Consider the following 18,828-nt stretch of genomic DNA (forward strand, 5'->3'; position numbering starts at 1 on the left):
CTCAAAGAAGAAATTATAAAAAGTCATAACATTGTAAGAATAAATAAAAAATATTTGCCGAATAAAGACAAAATTACGTCACAGTAATACGAGAATTAAGTATTTTATGAAGACTATTTTCGTAATTTTGACTTAACTAGAAAAACATAATTAAAATAAAAAAATCATTATTAGTCAATACATAGGTAATGAGATAAGAAATATTTTTGAATTACTATCGCTAGACACTAGTCAAAAAGTCACGTGTCATTGGGTTACTTACTAATAAACAAAATAGGTAGGGCTACTAGTAATGCAAAAATAGACACAAGCTAGTTTTAAAGGAATAAACAGCTTGCCACATATATTTTGTAAATCAACAGGTCTGAAAAGTTACTTTAAGTGTGTGTGTGTGTGTGTGTGTGTGTGTGTCTTTCTGTGTGTGTGTAAGTGTATATGCTGCTCATTTAGAGGAATTACGGTAAAAACATCAACGTTAAGAGGCCGAACGAACATCTATTGACAGCAGCGCTCAAATCTACAAAAAACTCTACAGTACACACTACGAGGTAAGCACTAAACAAGCTGTTACACAGCGCTTCATGAACATTACTGCATGCTGCATGCTTACATCTACATCTCTGCTCATATTAGCGTTTGAGTTCATCGTTTTTGTACAGTTGTCTATCAGGCTAATATCGGGAAGCTCCGTGCTGTTGCATATTAAAAGCATGCAGCTGAAGTTATTAGCACGAGCGTTATGGCAGCTTAAATGTGTGCGTGTTAGTGCGAGATCGAGTGGAAATATCAGCAGTTTCGGCTCTGGTTTGGTTGAGTGCACGTGAGCTAACAAGCTATCAGCTGACTGACAATGAATGAATTGAAAGTGCACGCGCTAATAGTGTAGTTGCTGGTGTAAAGTTAGTGCAAATGGACTTTTGCACATTACTTTTCTGTGACATCGCGCACTGGCTTCAGTAAATCATCCTCTAAACTAGTTCCTGGAAGACTGAGAAACACAGCCTTATTTCATAGTCCAGAGTCTATCACACACAACCATACTGGACTCTCACTGCCTGACTAGAAAATGGCATTGGGTCACAAGACTGGGTGGAAATGCACAGATATTGCCTCAGATTAACCTTCATTCTGTGTTATGCTTGGCCCTGAGTCTCATGCTTTGAGATATCAGATGGTGATTCACTGGAGTAACTTAAAGCTGGTTCCTGGTGATTCTGCAGTCAGATATGTTTTGTTTGTAAGGTGTTTTGTATTTCTAAATCACTGAAACATGCATAAACTGCTGCAGAGGAATTACATTTCTTATGATGTGACCTTGGCCAAAGTGGGGTCCGTGAAAAATGTTTAGAAAAAAAAAATATTTATTTATTTTACTTGTTTATTTTTGCACTCATTTATTGGCTTATTTATATGTATTTATTTCAATCGATTTTATTTATTTATTTTGATTCAAACAATCACACGAATAAACAAATAAATAAAAAATTAAATGAATACAAAAATATTTTTGTGTTTGAATTAGATTGAGAGAGAGATTTAGATTCAAACAAACAAATAAACATAAATAAAATTGCTTAACATAAATGTGTACTGAATAAACAAGCAAGTAAATAAAATCTATTTTGGTGTTCATTTTTGTATATTTATTTTATTTATTTAGATTCAAACAAAAACGAATAAGTAAATAAATGAGTACTGAATAAACAAATAAATAAATATAATAATAATGAATGAATCTGTTTTTGTGTTTGTTTGAATCTAAAATGTATATGTTTATTTTATTTATTTACATTCAAAAAAATGTAAGTAAATAAATATACAAGTAAATAAATTAATATATCAGTACAGCACTAAAATTAGTTGGGGGAAAAAAACGTAATAAAACTAACAAAATATTTTCTGAATATTTATAATATTAAGTTTTCACAGTATAAATTGGGTCTTTATGCAAGAATCTATAAAGATCCCTTTTACATTTTTGGTCCCTCGCACAAGAATGATCATGTTTAGGGGCATCTAAAAGATTGAAAAACCTTGTTTTAAGTCTAGTCCCTCAATCATTTGCTGTAAATCTGCCTTCCCTGCAGGGATTATAGTTGTTCACCCTGCTCGGTCGGTACTTGTCTTCTGTTTGATGTGTTGCACAATTATGCTGCTGTTAGAGCAGGAACAAAACACTTTGCTTGCTGCACAGCTTGGCCTCATTGCCTGCTCATATCCCAGGAGAACTGAGTTAAACGTGTTAACATGATAGCATGAGAAGACCTGCTGGGGTGAAGCACCAGGGGCCCTTATGCCCTCATTTTTCTTCTAAGGTTTAAATGAAGTCCTTGGGTTGTAAACTGCTGCCTTCTGCTGTAGTAATGTTGATTTATTGCAAAATCAGAAATGGTTAAAGATGAACAATCAGTCATTGAATGAAACTTATATTGCATCACTAAAAAAATAATGAATGAACATCTGAAGTATTTAAGCATAGATGGATATATATTAGCTGGGTTAACTAATTAGCTAATAATTGTCTATTGACCGCTGCATTTTATACATTTACATTTAATCATTTGGCAGACGCTTTTATCCAAAGCGACTTACAAAAGAGGACAATAGAAAGTTAAGTGCTAGTATTAATTGGTCAGGTGCTGGCGAAAAATATGTTTTTTTGAAAATGGCTAAAGACTCAGCTGCTTGAATTGAAAGTCACAATACAAAGTCATTTACATTGCATTCAGTGTCTTCATTTTATCAGCTCATGCATTCCCTGGGAATTGAACTCATGACCTTGGTATTGCTAGCCATGTTTTCTTATTATTTAAATAAAATAATGTTATTATATTTGGACTGTGCCTCATTCAGGAGCATTAAATTGTATTAAATATCAGCATATCAGCCACTATATTATTGAACAAGTGTTGCTCATAATCAGTGTAATTTTAGTATTTATGTACTAAAATAACATTATTTATAAATTGTATTAATATTTAGAATTGGCTTATATAATATAACAAAATATAATATACCGTATTTTATATTTTTAGTTTTTTTTTTGTAATTCTATGTGCTTTTGTCATTTTATTAGTTCTTCTTATATATTTGTATTTATCTTTAGATTTATTTCTATTTAAATTTTAGTCATTTTAGTACTTCACCTTAAACTGAAAACTCCAAGGCAGTTTAAATCTAATATTCATACTTTATTTAATTTTAACTTTATTTCAATTAGGGTTGCAAAGGGGTGGAAAATGTCCGGTAAATTTCCGGAAACTTTCCAAAAATCCCTGGAATATTCCAACAACAACAAAATCCTGGAAAGTTTCCAAAATTTCTGGAATATTTCCGAAATTTACTGGAAATTTTCCACCGTTTTGCAACCCTAATTTCAATTAGTGAAAATAATTTTTAGTCGTAGTTAACAATAACAACACTGGTCATAATTTGTATAGCACTGGCACATTTTATCATTTGTATCAGTCCGCTCATCTGTTATCTGTTACTCCGCTAGAGTTGTTACTTCTTTTGCCTCTTTTGAGTAGATCTGCTATCTCGTTTTCCCCCAAATTTGAACTTTTATTAAGTAAAACATCGGCTAAAATCAGAGCTAAATTGTTTTTACTTGTCTATATTTTGTCTGAAATATCAGTTATGCATTATCACATTATTTATGATATTGCATAGTTCACCCAATAATGAAATTTTCAATAATGAAAATGTCTTTCCAATCCCATAACTTTTAAACACAAATGAAGATATTTTTAATAAAACCTGTGAGATTTCTGTACTTCCATTCACCCAAAACGTTGATGGTTAAAAAAAGTCTTCTAAAGAGACATGATCGCTTTTATTCACATATATAAACATTAAATCAATGCACATGCTGTATATAGAGCACATCAAACATTTAAACTTTTCCTTAAGGGGTTAAATATACAGTCATTTTATTTAGACACAGTTATTATAGGCGTTTATAGACATCACAGAGCCGCTAGTGTAATCATGACCTATGAGCAGACATGACTTGGATATGAATAGATTGATTGAAACATTAGGAAACTGGTGTGAAGAAAGAGAGTTGGCTTTATTTCTGACTCTTGTGGTCTGACCACTCACCTGATGCATCACAACCAGTCCAAAACCTCTCCAAATCTCCAGACTCATATGTGACCCTGGACCACAAACCCAGTCTGAAGTCGCTGGGGTATATTTGTAGCAATAGCCAAAAATACATTGTATGGGCCAAAAATATTTTGATTTTTTTTTGCACACTCGGATTCCAGATTTTCAAATAGTTGTATCTCGGCCATATATTGTCCTATCATAACCATACATCAATGGAAAGCTTATTTATTCAGCTTTCAGATGATCTGTAAATCTCAATTTCAAAAAATTGACCCTTATGACTGGTTTTGTGGTCCAGGGTCACTTATGAGTTTCTTTTGAAGTACATTATCTGTCACAGTTTTGGAGAGGAGCATGTTTATCTCATTGCATGAACCTGATCTCTGTAAGATCCAGCGGATAACAAGGCTGTGATGTAAACTGGAGATTTGTCAACATGGTTCTGTATAAACCAGTGATAAAGTTGTGCCTCCTTGATCTCTGGTGCTGGCAGCGGCTTCAGATGGTGTCGTCCCGGCTGTCACGTACCAGCCTCTTAATTCTGGGAAGTTCCCGTGCCTTTGGTGTTGAATAGAGGTGGAGAAAGAGTCCGAACTCTCTTTTGCAGAAGCGGAGTGCCAGGATAAGAGATTTTGATATTTTGGACATATTCTGGATTTTTTGGGGAAATTGTCTTGCCGTTCAGAACAGGATCAAAGGTGTAGTTATAATTATTGCAAATTACTGCAAATACTGGTTGAACTTGTTAAAGGTACTTTTATAAAGAGTACTTATTATGGAAAAAAGAATATACTTAAGTGTGAACTGAATGTAATGTTTCTGGACACTTATTTACATGTTAATCTCAATCAAATGAAAATGTATTTTAGATTACATTTATATTAAATGCAATTAGCTGAATTTTAGAGTGCTTTTTTGACCCACTTAAGTAGGACTTAAGTACACCCGTTTATGTAATTTCATAATTTTATTGTCTTATATGGTTAAATTGTACTGCTGAATGTACTGACAAGCATTTATGGTCAACTAAGTATAGTTTAATGTCTTTTCTGTTGAAACTTGTATGTCATTTATTTAAATATATTTGTAATTACACATTTATAATGATGGAGTTGCTATTTAGTACATTTAAAATATATTATCTTGTAAATGTAATTGAATAACACAATATAGTTAAAACTATTGGACCCCCTTTATATTAAGTGTCTTACTACTTACATTTTAATTAAGTGCAACTACTGTGTGCATACATTTTTACATTGTACTTATGTTTAAAAATACCTTCTTGTAGTTAATTTCTGTAGTTACATCTGTAATTATCCTAACCCACGCTTAAACCTAATCTATCCCTAACCTCGCCCGAATCCCTCCTCAGTAGCAGCAAAAGTGTTTTGCAGTTTAACATGAACACAATAAGTACATTGTACCTAAGTTACATTTTTTTTTTTACTTAAGTACATAGTAGTTAAAGACAACTATTTTAAAGTGGGACCAAACTATTGTTTATTACCAAACTATATATTTAAATATCTTTGTAATTAGACTTTTGTAATGGTGAAGTTGCAAGTTAACTTTAAATGTAATATCGAATAACACATTACAGTTAAAATTATAATCAAGTACTTAAGTCTGTTAGTATCAATCACATCAAAATAAGTGTACTTTTTTTTTTAAAGCACAACAAAAGATTATTAAAATAATGATTTAAAATGTACTTTAAAGTAAAACTTTTAATTTGACACTATAACAAAGTGCACCTTTTAAAAGTGTACTTAAGTGTGTTAAGAAACACGGTCATGAAAAAAGGCCTACATTTAACTGGTCTTTTATTTCATTAATGTAAATTTAAGATGTAAAGTACACAAGTGCACTTTCAATACAAATAAAACAATTGGGAATGTTTGCATAATACCATAATTTTCTCACATCATAACTTGAGTGGTAAACATTTGTGATCTCATGTGCAAAAAAACATGGTATTACCATTGATTTTACCATCGCCAAAAATTGTTTATTAGTGAATTCAGCAAGTTACTTAGGAATTTTTCTCTTCCTCTCAATTAAAGGTTCAAGAGTGTGCGGTGAGGAAGCGTGTTTTTAGTTATGACGAACCCTTATGCACACATTATTGAGCCTCTGGACCCCCAGAAGCCCGACCACAAGTTCTTCAACCTTAAAAAGCTCAAAGACCCCAGATATGGTAAGACGGTATTTTATATCTATGAATTGTTGAATGAAAGTTACAGCAACTGTGCTGCTGGCAGGGTTATTGTATGGAAAATGACTTGAGTAGAGCCATGACTGTGTCTTTCTCTATGCCTTTCTTTGAAGACCAGCTTCCCTTCTCCATCCGTGTGCTGCTGGAGTCTGCGGTGAGGAACTGTGACGGGTTCCTGGTGAAGAAAGAGGATGTGGAGAAAGTCCTCAACTGGAAGGTGACGCAGAGTCAGACCGTGGAGGTGCCTTTCAGACCGGCTCGCGTCATCTTGCAAGACTTCACGTAGGTTTTAACTGGGTCTCCATAACCTGCAGCTTTTCGTCTTCCGGTTACATACGTCTCATTGTTGGTTCTCTGTAAACAGGGGTGTTCCTGCAGTGGTCGACTTTGCTGCCATGCGTGATGCAGTGAAAAAACTACAGGGCGACCCCGAGAAGATTAATCCAGTCTGTCCGGCAGACCTTGTCATAGATCATTCCATTCAGGTTGACTTCAACAGGAAGTAGGTCTTTGCCATTTGACGGAAATGTAAAATAGTTTTACATAGTCTGTCGATCAGAACAGACTCTATTTGATGTCTGTTTTCATGTGCTGAGTTCTCATGCTGAAATGTTTTAGATACTTTCAAGTTGTGTTACTGAGTAACATTTCAAGAGTATTTGCCTTCTACAACTTATTTTTTTTATCTCTTAAATCTAAATCAAGAACACAGATTGTGTTTGCTTAATCGTAGACAGCATGAGAAAATGACACCCTTGTGAAAATTTATGGCATAGTTATGACTTAGTATCTCATAATTTTGACATTTTATGTATAAGTCGAAATGCATAAGTCATAATTATAACTATTTTGACTCATGTCAGAATTATGATGTATCATAATTTCGATTGCAATAGTTATGACTTCACATCTCAAAATTTTGACATTTTATGTATAGGTCATATGCATGTCACATAACAATTTCAACTTTTTATTTCATAATTATAACTTAGTATCTTATAATTTTGACATTTTATGTATAAGTCAAAATACATAAGTCATAATTATAACTATTTTGACTTTCATGTCAGAATTATGATGTATCTCATAATTTCGATTGCGATAGTTATGACTTCACATCTCAAAATTGACATTTTATGTATAGGTCATATGCATGTCACTTATAACAATTTCAACTTTTTATTTCACAATTATAACTTAGTATCTCATAATTTTGACATGTTATGTGTAAATCATAATGCCTAATTATCATAATGCATAATTATGCCTAAGTCATAATTAAGGCAGTTCATGTCAGACGGGTGGGATCTCATAATTTCAACTTATGGCATAGTTATGACTTAGTATCTCATAATTTTGACATTTTATATATATATAAGTCATAAGGCATGTCATGCTTATGACATTTTCGACTTTTGTGTCATAATTTTGACTTATGTTGTAAATGATATAGTATCTAATAATTTTGACAATTTATGTAAAAGCCATAATACATAAGTTGTAATTATTACAATTTCAACTTTCATGTCATAATTTTGACTTATTTCATAACTATGACTTTGTATCTCATAATTTCGACCTTTTGTTCCTTTTTTGTTATTTTGGAAAAAAAGAAAGTTAAATTGTGTATCATTGTTGGGCTTATAAATAAAGAAAAAGGGAAATTCAGTAATAAATGCTAAATGTCGAGCTGAGATTTAAGCTCCGATCTTTTGGAGCAGGTGTTGGAGGTATCGAGGCGGAGGCGGTCATGTTGGGTCAGCCGATCAGCATGGTGCTGCCAGAGGTCATCGGCTACAAACTACAGGGGACGCCTAACAAATATATCACCTCCACTGACATAGTGCTTACTGTCACCAAGGTATGCAAGTCTTGCCATATCGGAATTTTATGGTGAAATTTTTTGCTTTTAAGAAACAATAACTCAAATAAGCTCCATGGTTTAGTGGATGTTTAAAAATGAAGTTGCTCTGTTTTACTGCTTTCTCTGCTCAGCATTTGCGGCAAGTTGGTGTGGTTGGAAAATTTGTGGAGTTTTTCGGCCCTGGTGTTGCTCAGCTGTCTATCGCTGACCGCGCCACCATCGCCAACATGTGCCCTGAGTTTGGAGCCACCGCTGCCTTCTTCCCTGTAGACCAGATCAGCATTCATTATCTGAAGCAGACGGGTGGGTAAACCTGTCCCTGATCAGTTTTAAAAGCTTCTGACCCTTGTTAAAAAGACACTTTAGCATACTTATAAAAAGAGTACTTATTATTGAAATAATATACTTTAAAATAATATACTTAAGTGCAAACTAAATGTAATGTTTTCAGATTTGGTTTTTTTTGCATGTAAATTGCGATGAAATTAATATGTTTTATAGTTTAAATTAATATTAAATGCAATTTTTTTTAACTTTAGAGTGCTTTTTGACCCACTTAGGTGCATATTTATTTTAATTGCATAATTACTCCGATTGTCTTTGAAATATGTGCTGACAAGCATTTATGGTAAGCTAAAATATACTTTAATGTAATTTCTATAGAAACGTGCAATATATTTGTAATTACACAATTTGCAATTTAGTACATTTAAAATATATTAACTTTGAATGCAATATTGAATAACATTACAGTTAAAATTATAATCAAGTATTTTACGCGCTTTAGTATGTTAGTCAACACATCAAAATAAGTGTACTTCTTTATAGCACAACAAAAAATCACTAAAACGGTGATTTAAAAGGTACTTTAAAGTAAAACTTCATTTGACATTGACAAAGTGCACTTTTTAAAAGTGTACTTAAGTGCGTTAAAATTATGACAGTCAGCATTTTTATGCAATAATTATTTACATAAAAAATCGAAACTATTGACATAACTCCTAATTATTTCATTAAAAGTAAAAAATGATGGGAGTCATATTTATTACATACCGTAAATATACATTTTTGTTCGACGTTTTAACATTTTTAAGAATATATGTTTTATGTAATAGTTACCAAAGCATGATTTTGTTTTTGTTTTTCTCATGTCACTACAGGAATATCTGGAAGCTCATTCCTCCACATATTTCCTTTTGAAAAATGTTAAGTGTGTATGTAGTTTGGTCAAGTTAATTTTGTGAACTTTAAGAGTACACTAAATTAAAGATGGCCTCAAAGCTAATATACATGAACTATGGACATAACAGTAGTGTCATAAAATGTACAAATAGTCAAATTTAGATTTTTCATGGGTTCTTTAAAGCAGTGCTGAAGCAACCGTTCTTGTCTAGAGACATATTCCTGCTCACCTGTGTCATCCATCACTGTCTGTGTCTGTGTCTGTCTACAGCAAGGCTTCAAAGGATTCCAGGTGGCTCCTGAGCGTCATGATGTTCAAGTGTCCTTCCAGTTTAACGGAGCGGAGTATTCTCTGTCTCACGGATCCGTGGTCATCGCAGCTATTACCAGCTGTACTAACACCAGTAACCCCTCAGTCATGCTGGGAGCAGGTACATGTCTGTCCACAGGGATGCCATCGAATTTAATTCACCTACTCACCCTCATGTCACTTGAAGAACATGTTTATTCCTGTAAAAATTGAGGGTTAACAGATGGCTCTTTTCCATGTTTTAAAAGTGTATGGAAACGGGGCTCCAAAAACACCACAGAAGTAGTCCATATGACTCTTGCTCCATGTCATTCTTATTTGACCTGTACATTTAAAGGGATAGTTCACCCAAAAAATAAAATTCTGTCATTAATTACCCAGCTTCATGACGTTCCAAACCCCTTCGTTCATCTCCGGAACACAAATTAAGATATTTTTGATGAAATCCGAGAGCTTTTAAAAAAAGCACTGTTAAAATAGTCCATGTGACATCAGGGGTTCAACCGTAATTTTATGAAGCTACGAGAATACTTTTTGTGTGCAAAGAAAACAGAAATAATGTCTTTATTCAACGATTTCTTCTCTTCCGGGTCAGTCTCTGCCGCCATTCATGAGAGTACCACGATGTATAGTCAAAAATATTAATATAGTATAATATAAAACAGACATAAGCAATTATGACAAAGTTATAACTGACACAAGTCAAAATTGACATAAAACAATTATGATAAGCCAAAATTATAAATATATACAAAGTCACAATTATGACATAAAAAGTTTAATTTGTGACAGTCATAATCAAAAATCAATATTATGACGAGTTACTTTTTAAGCAATACATATGATAAAAAGTCATGATTATGACAAAAATTCTAAATTGTGGCAGTCATAATCATTACATTACATTACATATTTATTACAAAATTGAGATATGACTTTTTGTCAGTTTCTACTTTTTAACTTATAATTATGACTCAGATTATAATAATTTTAATTTTTGTCTTATAATTATTTTTATTTTTTAAAACTATTTTAATAATTATCTCATAATTGATTTTACCAAAGCATGATTTTTATTTTAAATCTTGTTTCAAGTGAACCCTTATTTAATGTAGTCTAGATTGTGTTTTCTTTTACCTTGCAATATTTTGCTTATGGTTTTTGAGGATGAGGGCATGTTTTGCAACCTGTCTGTCTTTGCATCGGTCAAATTTGGCAGCTTTTACCAACTGACAGATACATTTGTGCCAAAATACTGTGTGGAGTAACAAAAGCTAAGGTTGAGCCTCTTTGTTTTGTAATCCTAAATATATGGCATTAGTTTTTCAAAACAGACCTGTTACCCATTTTTGAGACCCATTATAAATATGTTAACAAGCTCAAAATGTGATTTTGTCACTTTACAGTTGGACATGTATTTTTTTCTATGTAATGTAATGCTATTTCTTTCTTTCTGTCAGGTCTGTTGGCGCAGAGGGCTGTAAAGGCTGGTCTCAGTGTCAAGCCGTACATAAAGACCAGTCTGTCTCCAGGCAGTGGAGTGGTCACATACTACCTTAAAGAGAGCGGGGTCATGGACTTCCTCTCACAGTTAGGGTGAGGAGCTCATCATTGTCTGTGTTCCTTCACATAAATATAATTCTTGTGGATTTAAAGGAACTACAGAAATAAAACAGGCTCTAACTGAATCATTATGACTGGCATTAGGGTCTCAATGTTACTTTTAGTACTATTTATATACTATTATAGTATTTATTAATATTTTGAATTGGCTTTTATTTTTATATGTTGAGTTTTCATTTTAATTTTATTTTAAGTTTTATTAAGTTTGCATTTGCCATTTTATATTATTTTTTTATATTTAGCTTTAATTTATATTTATTTAATTTTTAGCTTTACCTGGTCATTTTAGAACTTCAGCTTGAACTTATTTTATTTCAATTAGTTTTAGTGTCTTAAGTTTTGTTTTTGTTAGTGTTTTTTTATTTTATTTAAGCACAGTTTTCACTGTTTTTTTGTTATATATACAGTATATGTTTTAGTACAGTTTAGTAAAATAGTTTAGTAAAATGTTAGCACTTATTTTACTTCAGTAATTCAGTTTGTTGCTAAGACAACATTTCAGATTTTTGTTAGTTTTTTTTTAGTTTTCCATCTTATATTTGTATTTTATTTTAATTTTAATTTATTTAATTGTTAGCTTTACCTGGTCATTTTAGTACTTCAGCTTGAACTTATTTTATTTCAATTAGTTTTAGTGTCTTAAGTTTTGTTTTTGTTAGTGTTTTTTATTTAAGCACAGTTTTTACTGTGTTTTTATGCGTTTTTTTTTGTTATATATACAGTATATGTTTTAGTACAATTTAGTAAAATAGTTCGTTTTAGTAATTTTATTTACTTCAGTACTTCAGTTTGTTGCCAAGACAACATTTCCGATTTTTGTTAAAGTTTTTTTTTAGTTTTCCATCTTATATTTGTATTTTATTTCAGCTTTATTTCAAGTAACAAAGACAAAATTGACATATATGTTTAATAGTTTTAGTTAACAATAACAACACTTGTTTATATATATTATTTGTGCATCTTTAGTTTCGAGGTTGTTGGTTACGGCTGCATGACCTGCATTGGAAACAGTGGACCCCTTCCAGAGTCGGTTGTAGAGGCGATTACTCAGGTTAACAAGCTTTTACTCTCCATTTTATAATGTTTTTGGATAATATTTTCAAATTTAGAACAGTTTTGATGATCTCTTTCTTTAATGATGTCTCAGGGTGATTTGGTGGCTGCGGGTGTCCTGTCTGGAAACAGAAACTTCGAGGGTCGCGTCCATCCCAACACACGAGCCAATTACCTGGCCTCTCCTCCTCTGGTCATTGCTTATGCTATAGCAGGCACAATGAGAATAGATTTTGAAAAAGAGCCTTTAGGTGAGTAATATCTACCAGGCATTAAATCTCATTCTTTTACATGCCGATGGTTGTTCTCCCTTTAAAAACATGAATACTGCCCATGTTTCTTGGCCTGTTTTCATCCAGCCGTGAACTCTCAGGGAAAAGAGGTTTTCCTGAGGGACATCTGGCCCACGCGGGAGGAGATCCAGGCGGTGGAGAGACAGTTTGTCATTCCTGCCATGTTTAAGGAGGTCTATGAGAAAGTTGAGGTACTGCTGACTTATAAACTACTCTTCTATAAATCAAAACAATGTCCAGATACCAAAAAGCATCATTCTGCAGTAATATTTAAACAGTGTTTTAAGTAGCGTTTGTCTGTTTTCATATTTAGAAAGTGAATGAACGCTGGAACTCCCTGAAAGCTCCTTCTGACAAGCTGTATACCTGGGATCCCAATTCTACTTACATTAAATCCCCTCCTTTCTTTGATGGACTGGTAATGTATACCATTGTCTTTTTTTTCCCATTATTATAGCTATACCCTAATAAAAAAATTGTGATCCTGGAGCACAAAAGCAGTCTTAAGTCGCTGGGGTATATTTGTAGCAATAGCCAAAAATACATTGTATGGGTCAAAATTATCGATTTTTCTTTTATGCCAAAAACCGTTAGGATATTAAGTAAAGATCGTGTTTCATGGAGATATTTTGTAAATTTCCTACCGTAAATATATCAAAACGTAATTTTTGATTAGTAATATGCATTGCTAAGAACTTAATTTGGACAACTTTAAAGGCGATTTTTTTCAATATTTAGATTTTTTTGCACCCTCAGATTCCAGATTTTCAAATAGTTGTATCTCGGCCAAATATTAATATCCTATCATAACAAACCATACATCAATGGAAAGCATATTTATGCAGCTTTCAGATGATGTATAAATCTCAATTTCAAATAATTGACCCTTATGGCTGGTTTTGTGATCCAGGGTCACAATTAGTAGATTTTAGCATACTTTAAAAAGAGTACTTATGTTTGAAATAGTCCACTTTAAAAGAATATACTTAAGTGTGAAATGAATGTAATGTTTTCAAACACTTAAATGCATGTTAAATGCAATTAAATGGAAGTGTATTATAGGTTAAATTTATATTATATGCAATGAGCTGAACTTTAAAGTGCTTTTTAAAGTACGACTTAAGTATATCTTTTATGTGTAATTTCAAAATTCCTTCTAGTGTCTTTGAAATATGGTTAAAGTACTGCTGAATGTACTGACAAGCATTTATGGTAAACTAAAATGTACTTTAATGTAATTTCTATTGAAACGTGTATGTCATGTATTTAAATATAAATGTTTAAATATTTAAATGTTGTAATTAAACATTTGTTGTTGCAGTTTAGTACATTTAAAATATTTAAATGTAACATTAAACAACACACTATAAAGTTATAATCAAGTACTTTGCATGTGCGTTATTACGTTAGTAACACATCAAAATAATTATACTTCTTTAAAACACAACAAAGATTATTAAAACATAATGATTGAGTGTACTTTACAGTAAAATTTAATTTGATGTTATTACAAAAGTCACTTTAAAAGTGTACTTAAGTGTGTTAAGAAACAGTCATGAAAGCGTCTTAAGTGGCCTTTTATTTCATTAATATTATATTATAAGCAAGTACGGATTTTTAGAAATACACTTTTAAGATTTGAAGTACACTACAAGTGCACATTCAATACTGTTATTGTATTACACACTTCTTTTTCACAAGGTTTGGCAAAAACTGTAAACACAAGTTCCTTTGCTGTTACATCTTTAGACCCGGGAGCTGCAGACACCAAACTCCATAACAGACGCGTATGTGCTGCTCAATTTGGGAGATTCTGTGACCACGGACCACATCTCGCCTGCTGGAAACATTGCACGTAACAGTGCTGCCGCACGATACCTGACCAGCCGCGGGTGAGACGTTGATTCGCTTAAGTGTATTCAGCAATTTAAGGGGGCATTCGTGGCCTAATGGTTAGCGAGTCGGACTTGTAACCCAAAAGTCGTGGGTTTGAGTCTCTGTACCGGTTTGTCTCTCTGTGTGTGTGTGTGTGTGTGTTCACTACTCACTGCTGTGTGTGTTCACTTGGATGGGTTAAATGCACAAATTCGGAGGATGGGACACCATACTTGGCTACACTTCAGTTTCACTTCCAATTCAAGCTGTTACACACCTATCTCTGTGTGATCTCTAAGTCTATATGGTCTTTAAAATGAGATGTGACTTACAATGTGTAATGTAATTCTGTTTCTATTCCTAGACTCACCCCGAGGGAGTTCAATTCATATGGTTCTCGTCGAGGGAATGATGCAGTCATGGCTCGAGGCACATTTGCCAACATCCGCCTCTTTAACAAGTTTATAAACAAGCAAGCACCAAGTACCATCTACCTTCCTACAGAGGAGACGGTGTGAAACTCTAATATTATTATTATAGTAGTAATAAGTAATATTTTGTATTATTTTAATAATAGAATATAATGCAAAACATGTATGTTTTTATATGTGTGTGTGTGTGTATGTATGTATGTATATATATATATATGTATGTATTAGGGTTGCCAACTGTCCAGTTTTAGACGGGACGTCCCTTATATTGTCCCCAATTGATTTGTCCCGTACGTGACCTCCCTTGTCCCGTTTATTGATTGCTACGCTGATCTAACCACTGACTGATACAACAGCAACAGTGCTGATCACGACACTTGAGAATGATCACCAGATAACATACAGATAACAAACTCCAAACTGAGAATGAATCATTCTTTTTGGACAAATCGGTTTTAAGACCAAGCGGAATCTTGCAGAATTTTGATTTCGGCAAATAAGTTTGAGCGAATGCAAACAACGTGAATATTGTTCATGAGTCCAACATCCAGCCACGCAAGAAAACATGCAATCTGCCTGAGAGAAGACGTGTTAAAAAAGGCAAGTCGTCTTTAGTTCATGTTGTTAAATAGAGAAAAACATTTCGCGTTTAAATAACTAAAGGCGTATTCTTAACCTTGGACCTCATTTTTAAAACACAAAATGACCAATAAAAAATTCTCTAAGTTGTCTTTAATTGAAAATATGCATTTTCATTCATTCATACAGTACATGGTTGCAACAACATTTTAGTTCAAAATTTGTAGTTTAAAAAATGCTTTATTGACTCACGTTTTAGTATGTATTAGGGTTGCCAACTGTCCAGTTTTAGACGGGACGTCCCTTATATTGTCCCCAATTGATTTGTCCCGTACGTGACCTCCCTTGTCCCGTTTATTGATTGCTACGCTGATCTAACCACTGACTGATACAACAGCAACAGTGCTGATCACGACACTTGAGAATGATCACCAGATAACATACAGATAACAAACTCCAAACTGAGAATGAATCATTCTTTTTGGACAAATCGGTTTTAAGACCAAGCGGAATCTTGCAGAATTTTGATTTCGGCAAATAAGTTTGAGCGAATGCAAACAACGTGAATATTGTTCATGAGTCCAACATCCAGCCACGCAAGAAAACATGCAATCTGCCTGAGAGAAGACGTGTTAAAAAAGGCAAGTCGTCTTTAGTTCATGTTGTTAAATAGAGAAAAACATTTCGCGTTTAAATAACTAAAGGCGTATTCTTAACCTTGGACCTCATTTTTAAAACACAAAATGACCAATAAAAAATTCTCTAAGTTGTCTTTAATTGAAAATATGCATTTTCATTCATTCATACAGTACATGGTTGCAACAACATTTTAGTTCAAAATTTGTAGTTTAAAAAATGCTTTATTGACTCACGTTTTATAGACATTCAGTTGTTCTGCTTTCAGATTCTATGCCATCTGTATGACATTACAATTCTTTTTAGAATTTAAATATACATAAATAGGTTATGTCTGAGAACCTTTTTTACACCTTTTATACACATACTTGACTGCAGACACTGAAATGACATTCACTATGTGGTACAGTACAAATATTTTAAGTGTCCCTTATTCTGTGCCTTATTGTCATATAATGAGCCACGATTGTCCCTTATTGTCCTTTTCTGAAGTTGGCTGCTTTCAGATTCTATGCATTCTGTATGACATTACAATTCTTTTTAGAATGAAAATGTACATAAATAGGTTATGTCTGAGAACCTTTTTTTTTTACACCTTTTATACACATACTTGACTGCAGACACTGAAATGACATTCACTATGTGGTACAGTACAAATATTTTAAGTGTCCCTTATTCTGTGCCTTATTGTCATATAATGAGCCACGATTGTCCCTTATTGTCCTTTTCTGAAGTTGGCAACCCTAGTGTGTGTGTGTGTGCATTGCAATTTTCACTTTTTAAATACAATTTTTTTCTGTGTGTGTTTCTGTTTGTTTTTGTTTTTTTGGCAGATGGATGTGTTTGATGCTGCAGAGAAATACCAGCAGGCTGGTCATCCTCTCTTGATTCTGTCGGGCAAAGAGTATGGATCGGGAAGCTCTAGAGATTGGGCGGCTAAAGGGCCCTTCCTGCTGGTGAGACTTTATGCATCATCTAATGTTTCTACAAAATCATATACTGAGACATTTATGCATAAATGAGTTGCTCAGGTTGAAAAATCGACATTCAGGTAGAGAAATGGATCGTTGTTTTCTTGGACAAGATGATCCATTTCTGTCTGGAAGCTATATGTATGGGAGAAAATCAAGCTTTCAGTACATATTGCGTCCACATAGTTTAATTCGTGGCAATCCTAGTCTCTTTCAATCCTGTCTGCATGTGATGTCCCTTGTGGAAAAAGAAGTGTGCTTAAGTGTATTAAATGTGCACGTAGTGTACTTCGGTATTTATTTATTTTTATATAGCGCTTTTAACAATACAGATTGTGTTAGGAAAATTAATTATAGTATAGTGACAATAGTAAACACTCATACTGTAAATACGGTACTGGCGTACTGTAGATAATGTAACTTTAATGAAATAAAAGGCTACTTAAGTGACTTAAAGAGAGACACTTATATTCACTTATATTTCTGAACACGTCAAATTAAATTTTACTGTAAAGTACACTTAATCACTATGTTTTAATAATCTTTGTTGTGTTTTAAAGTATAACTATTTTTATGCGTTACTAACATAATAAAGCACATGCAGATTACTTAATTATAACTTTATAGTGTGTTGTTTAATATTACATTTAATGCATTTTAAATGTAATTGCAACTACAAATTGCAACTTCAAACGTGTAATTACAAATATATTTAAATACATGACACAAACGTTTCAATAAAAATGACATTAAAATATATTTTAGTTTATTATAAATGCTTGTCAGTGCATTCAGCAGTACTTTAACGAGATTTCGAAGACAATAAGAGTAATTATAAAATTACATGCGGTATGAAGATGCACTGAAGTCCTACTTAACTGGGTGATAACACTTTGAAGTTCAGCTAATTGCATTTAATACAAATTTAAACTATAACACATTTTGACTTAATTGCAGTTGACATACATTTGAGTGTCCGAAAACATTGCATTAAGTTCACACTTAAGTGTATTCTTTTAAAAATATGTTATTTCCGTAATAAGTACTCTTTTTACAAGTATGCTAAAGTGCACTTCTTCTTTACACTTTCGCAAACAGCCAGTTTCTGGATCTGACAGAAAACGATGCATTCCTCTCAGTGCCGATGATTTTTGGTTTTCTGTCTCAGGGCATCAAAGCTGTTCTAGCGGAGAGTTACGAGCGGATTCATCGCAGTAATCTGGTTGGGATGGGCATCATCCCTCTGGAGTATCTGCCGGGTGACAGCGCTGAAAGCCTGGGGCTCACCGGCCGCGAGAGATACACTGTGATCATTCCTCCACAGATCACGCCCAGAATGACCGTCGACATCAAGGTGCACGCATGATTTCACCTCAAACTGAGCCTTAAATCGGCCGTTTATAAAACGGAGCGTTCCGGTCCTTGATTCTGATTGGCTGAGCCGTGTTCTAAGCTGTTGTAAATTACTCTACAAACACACACCTTTGTTTACTTTGTGTGTTGCTCGGCAACCACTTTGTTGGAACCACAACTGTTTCTGAGGAACTACATTGTTTGGTGGAAGAATACTGTTTTTATTAATATCATTACACTTTATTTGCTCTGTTTTATTTTGTGAAACCTTACTACGTATATGGAATAACCGTTTTATAAAAGCAATAAGCCCCAAGAAGCCATGGT

The 18,828-nt window shown here is 33.3% G+C and overlaps 1 protein-coding gene across 1 annotated transcript in view; it reads left to right on the top strand.

Annotated features, from left to right (window-relative positions):
• Positions 1 to 449: 449 nt before the first annotated feature.
• Positions 450 to 18,828, top strand: part of LOC107709087 (cytoplasmic aconitate hydratase-like) — a 21,190-nt gene continuing 2,811 nt past the window's right edge. The window contains exons 1-17 of the mRNA XM_016513490.1: positions 450 to 548; positions 6,180 to 6,313; positions 6,445 to 6,613; positions 6,696 to 6,833; positions 8,027 to 8,192; positions 8,327 to 8,498; positions 9,562 to 9,563; positions 9,649 to 9,808; positions 11,148 to 11,283; positions 12,277 to 12,361; positions 12,458 to 12,614; positions 12,723 to 12,847; positions 12,970 to 13,074; positions 14,406 to 14,548; positions 14,896 to 15,043; positions 17,011 to 17,133; positions 18,317 to 18,502. Of these exons, the coding sequence (XP_016368976.1) occupies positions 6,217 to 6,313; positions 6,445 to 6,613; positions 6,696 to 6,833; positions 8,027 to 8,192; positions 8,327 to 8,498; positions 9,562 to 9,563; positions 9,649 to 9,808; positions 11,148 to 11,283; positions 12,277 to 12,361; positions 12,458 to 12,614; positions 12,723 to 12,847; positions 12,970 to 13,074; positions 14,406 to 14,548; positions 14,896 to 15,043; positions 17,011 to 17,133; positions 18,317 to 18,502 (2,112 nt within the window). The 5' untranslated portion in view covers positions 450 to 548; positions 6,180 to 6,216. The remainder of the gene's footprint in view (positions 549 to 6,179; positions 6,314 to 6,444; positions 6,614 to 6,695; positions 6,834 to 8,026; positions 8,193 to 8,326; positions 8,499 to 9,561; positions 9,564 to 9,648; positions 9,809 to 11,147; positions 11,284 to 12,276; positions 12,362 to 12,457; positions 12,615 to 12,722; positions 12,848 to 12,969; positions 13,075 to 14,405; positions 14,549 to 14,895; positions 15,044 to 17,010; positions 17,134 to 18,316; positions 18,503 to 18,828) is intronic.

This window comes from Sinocyclocheilus rhinocerous, unplaced genomic scaffold, assembly GCF_001515625.1.
Source record: "Sinocyclocheilus rhinocerous isolate Xijiao unplaced genomic scaffold, SAMN03320098_v1.1 scaffold4462, whole genome shotgun sequence".
Lineage (NCBI taxonomy): Eukaryota > Metazoa > Chordata > Actinopteri > Cypriniformes > Cyprinidae > Sinocyclocheilus > Sinocyclocheilus rhinocerous.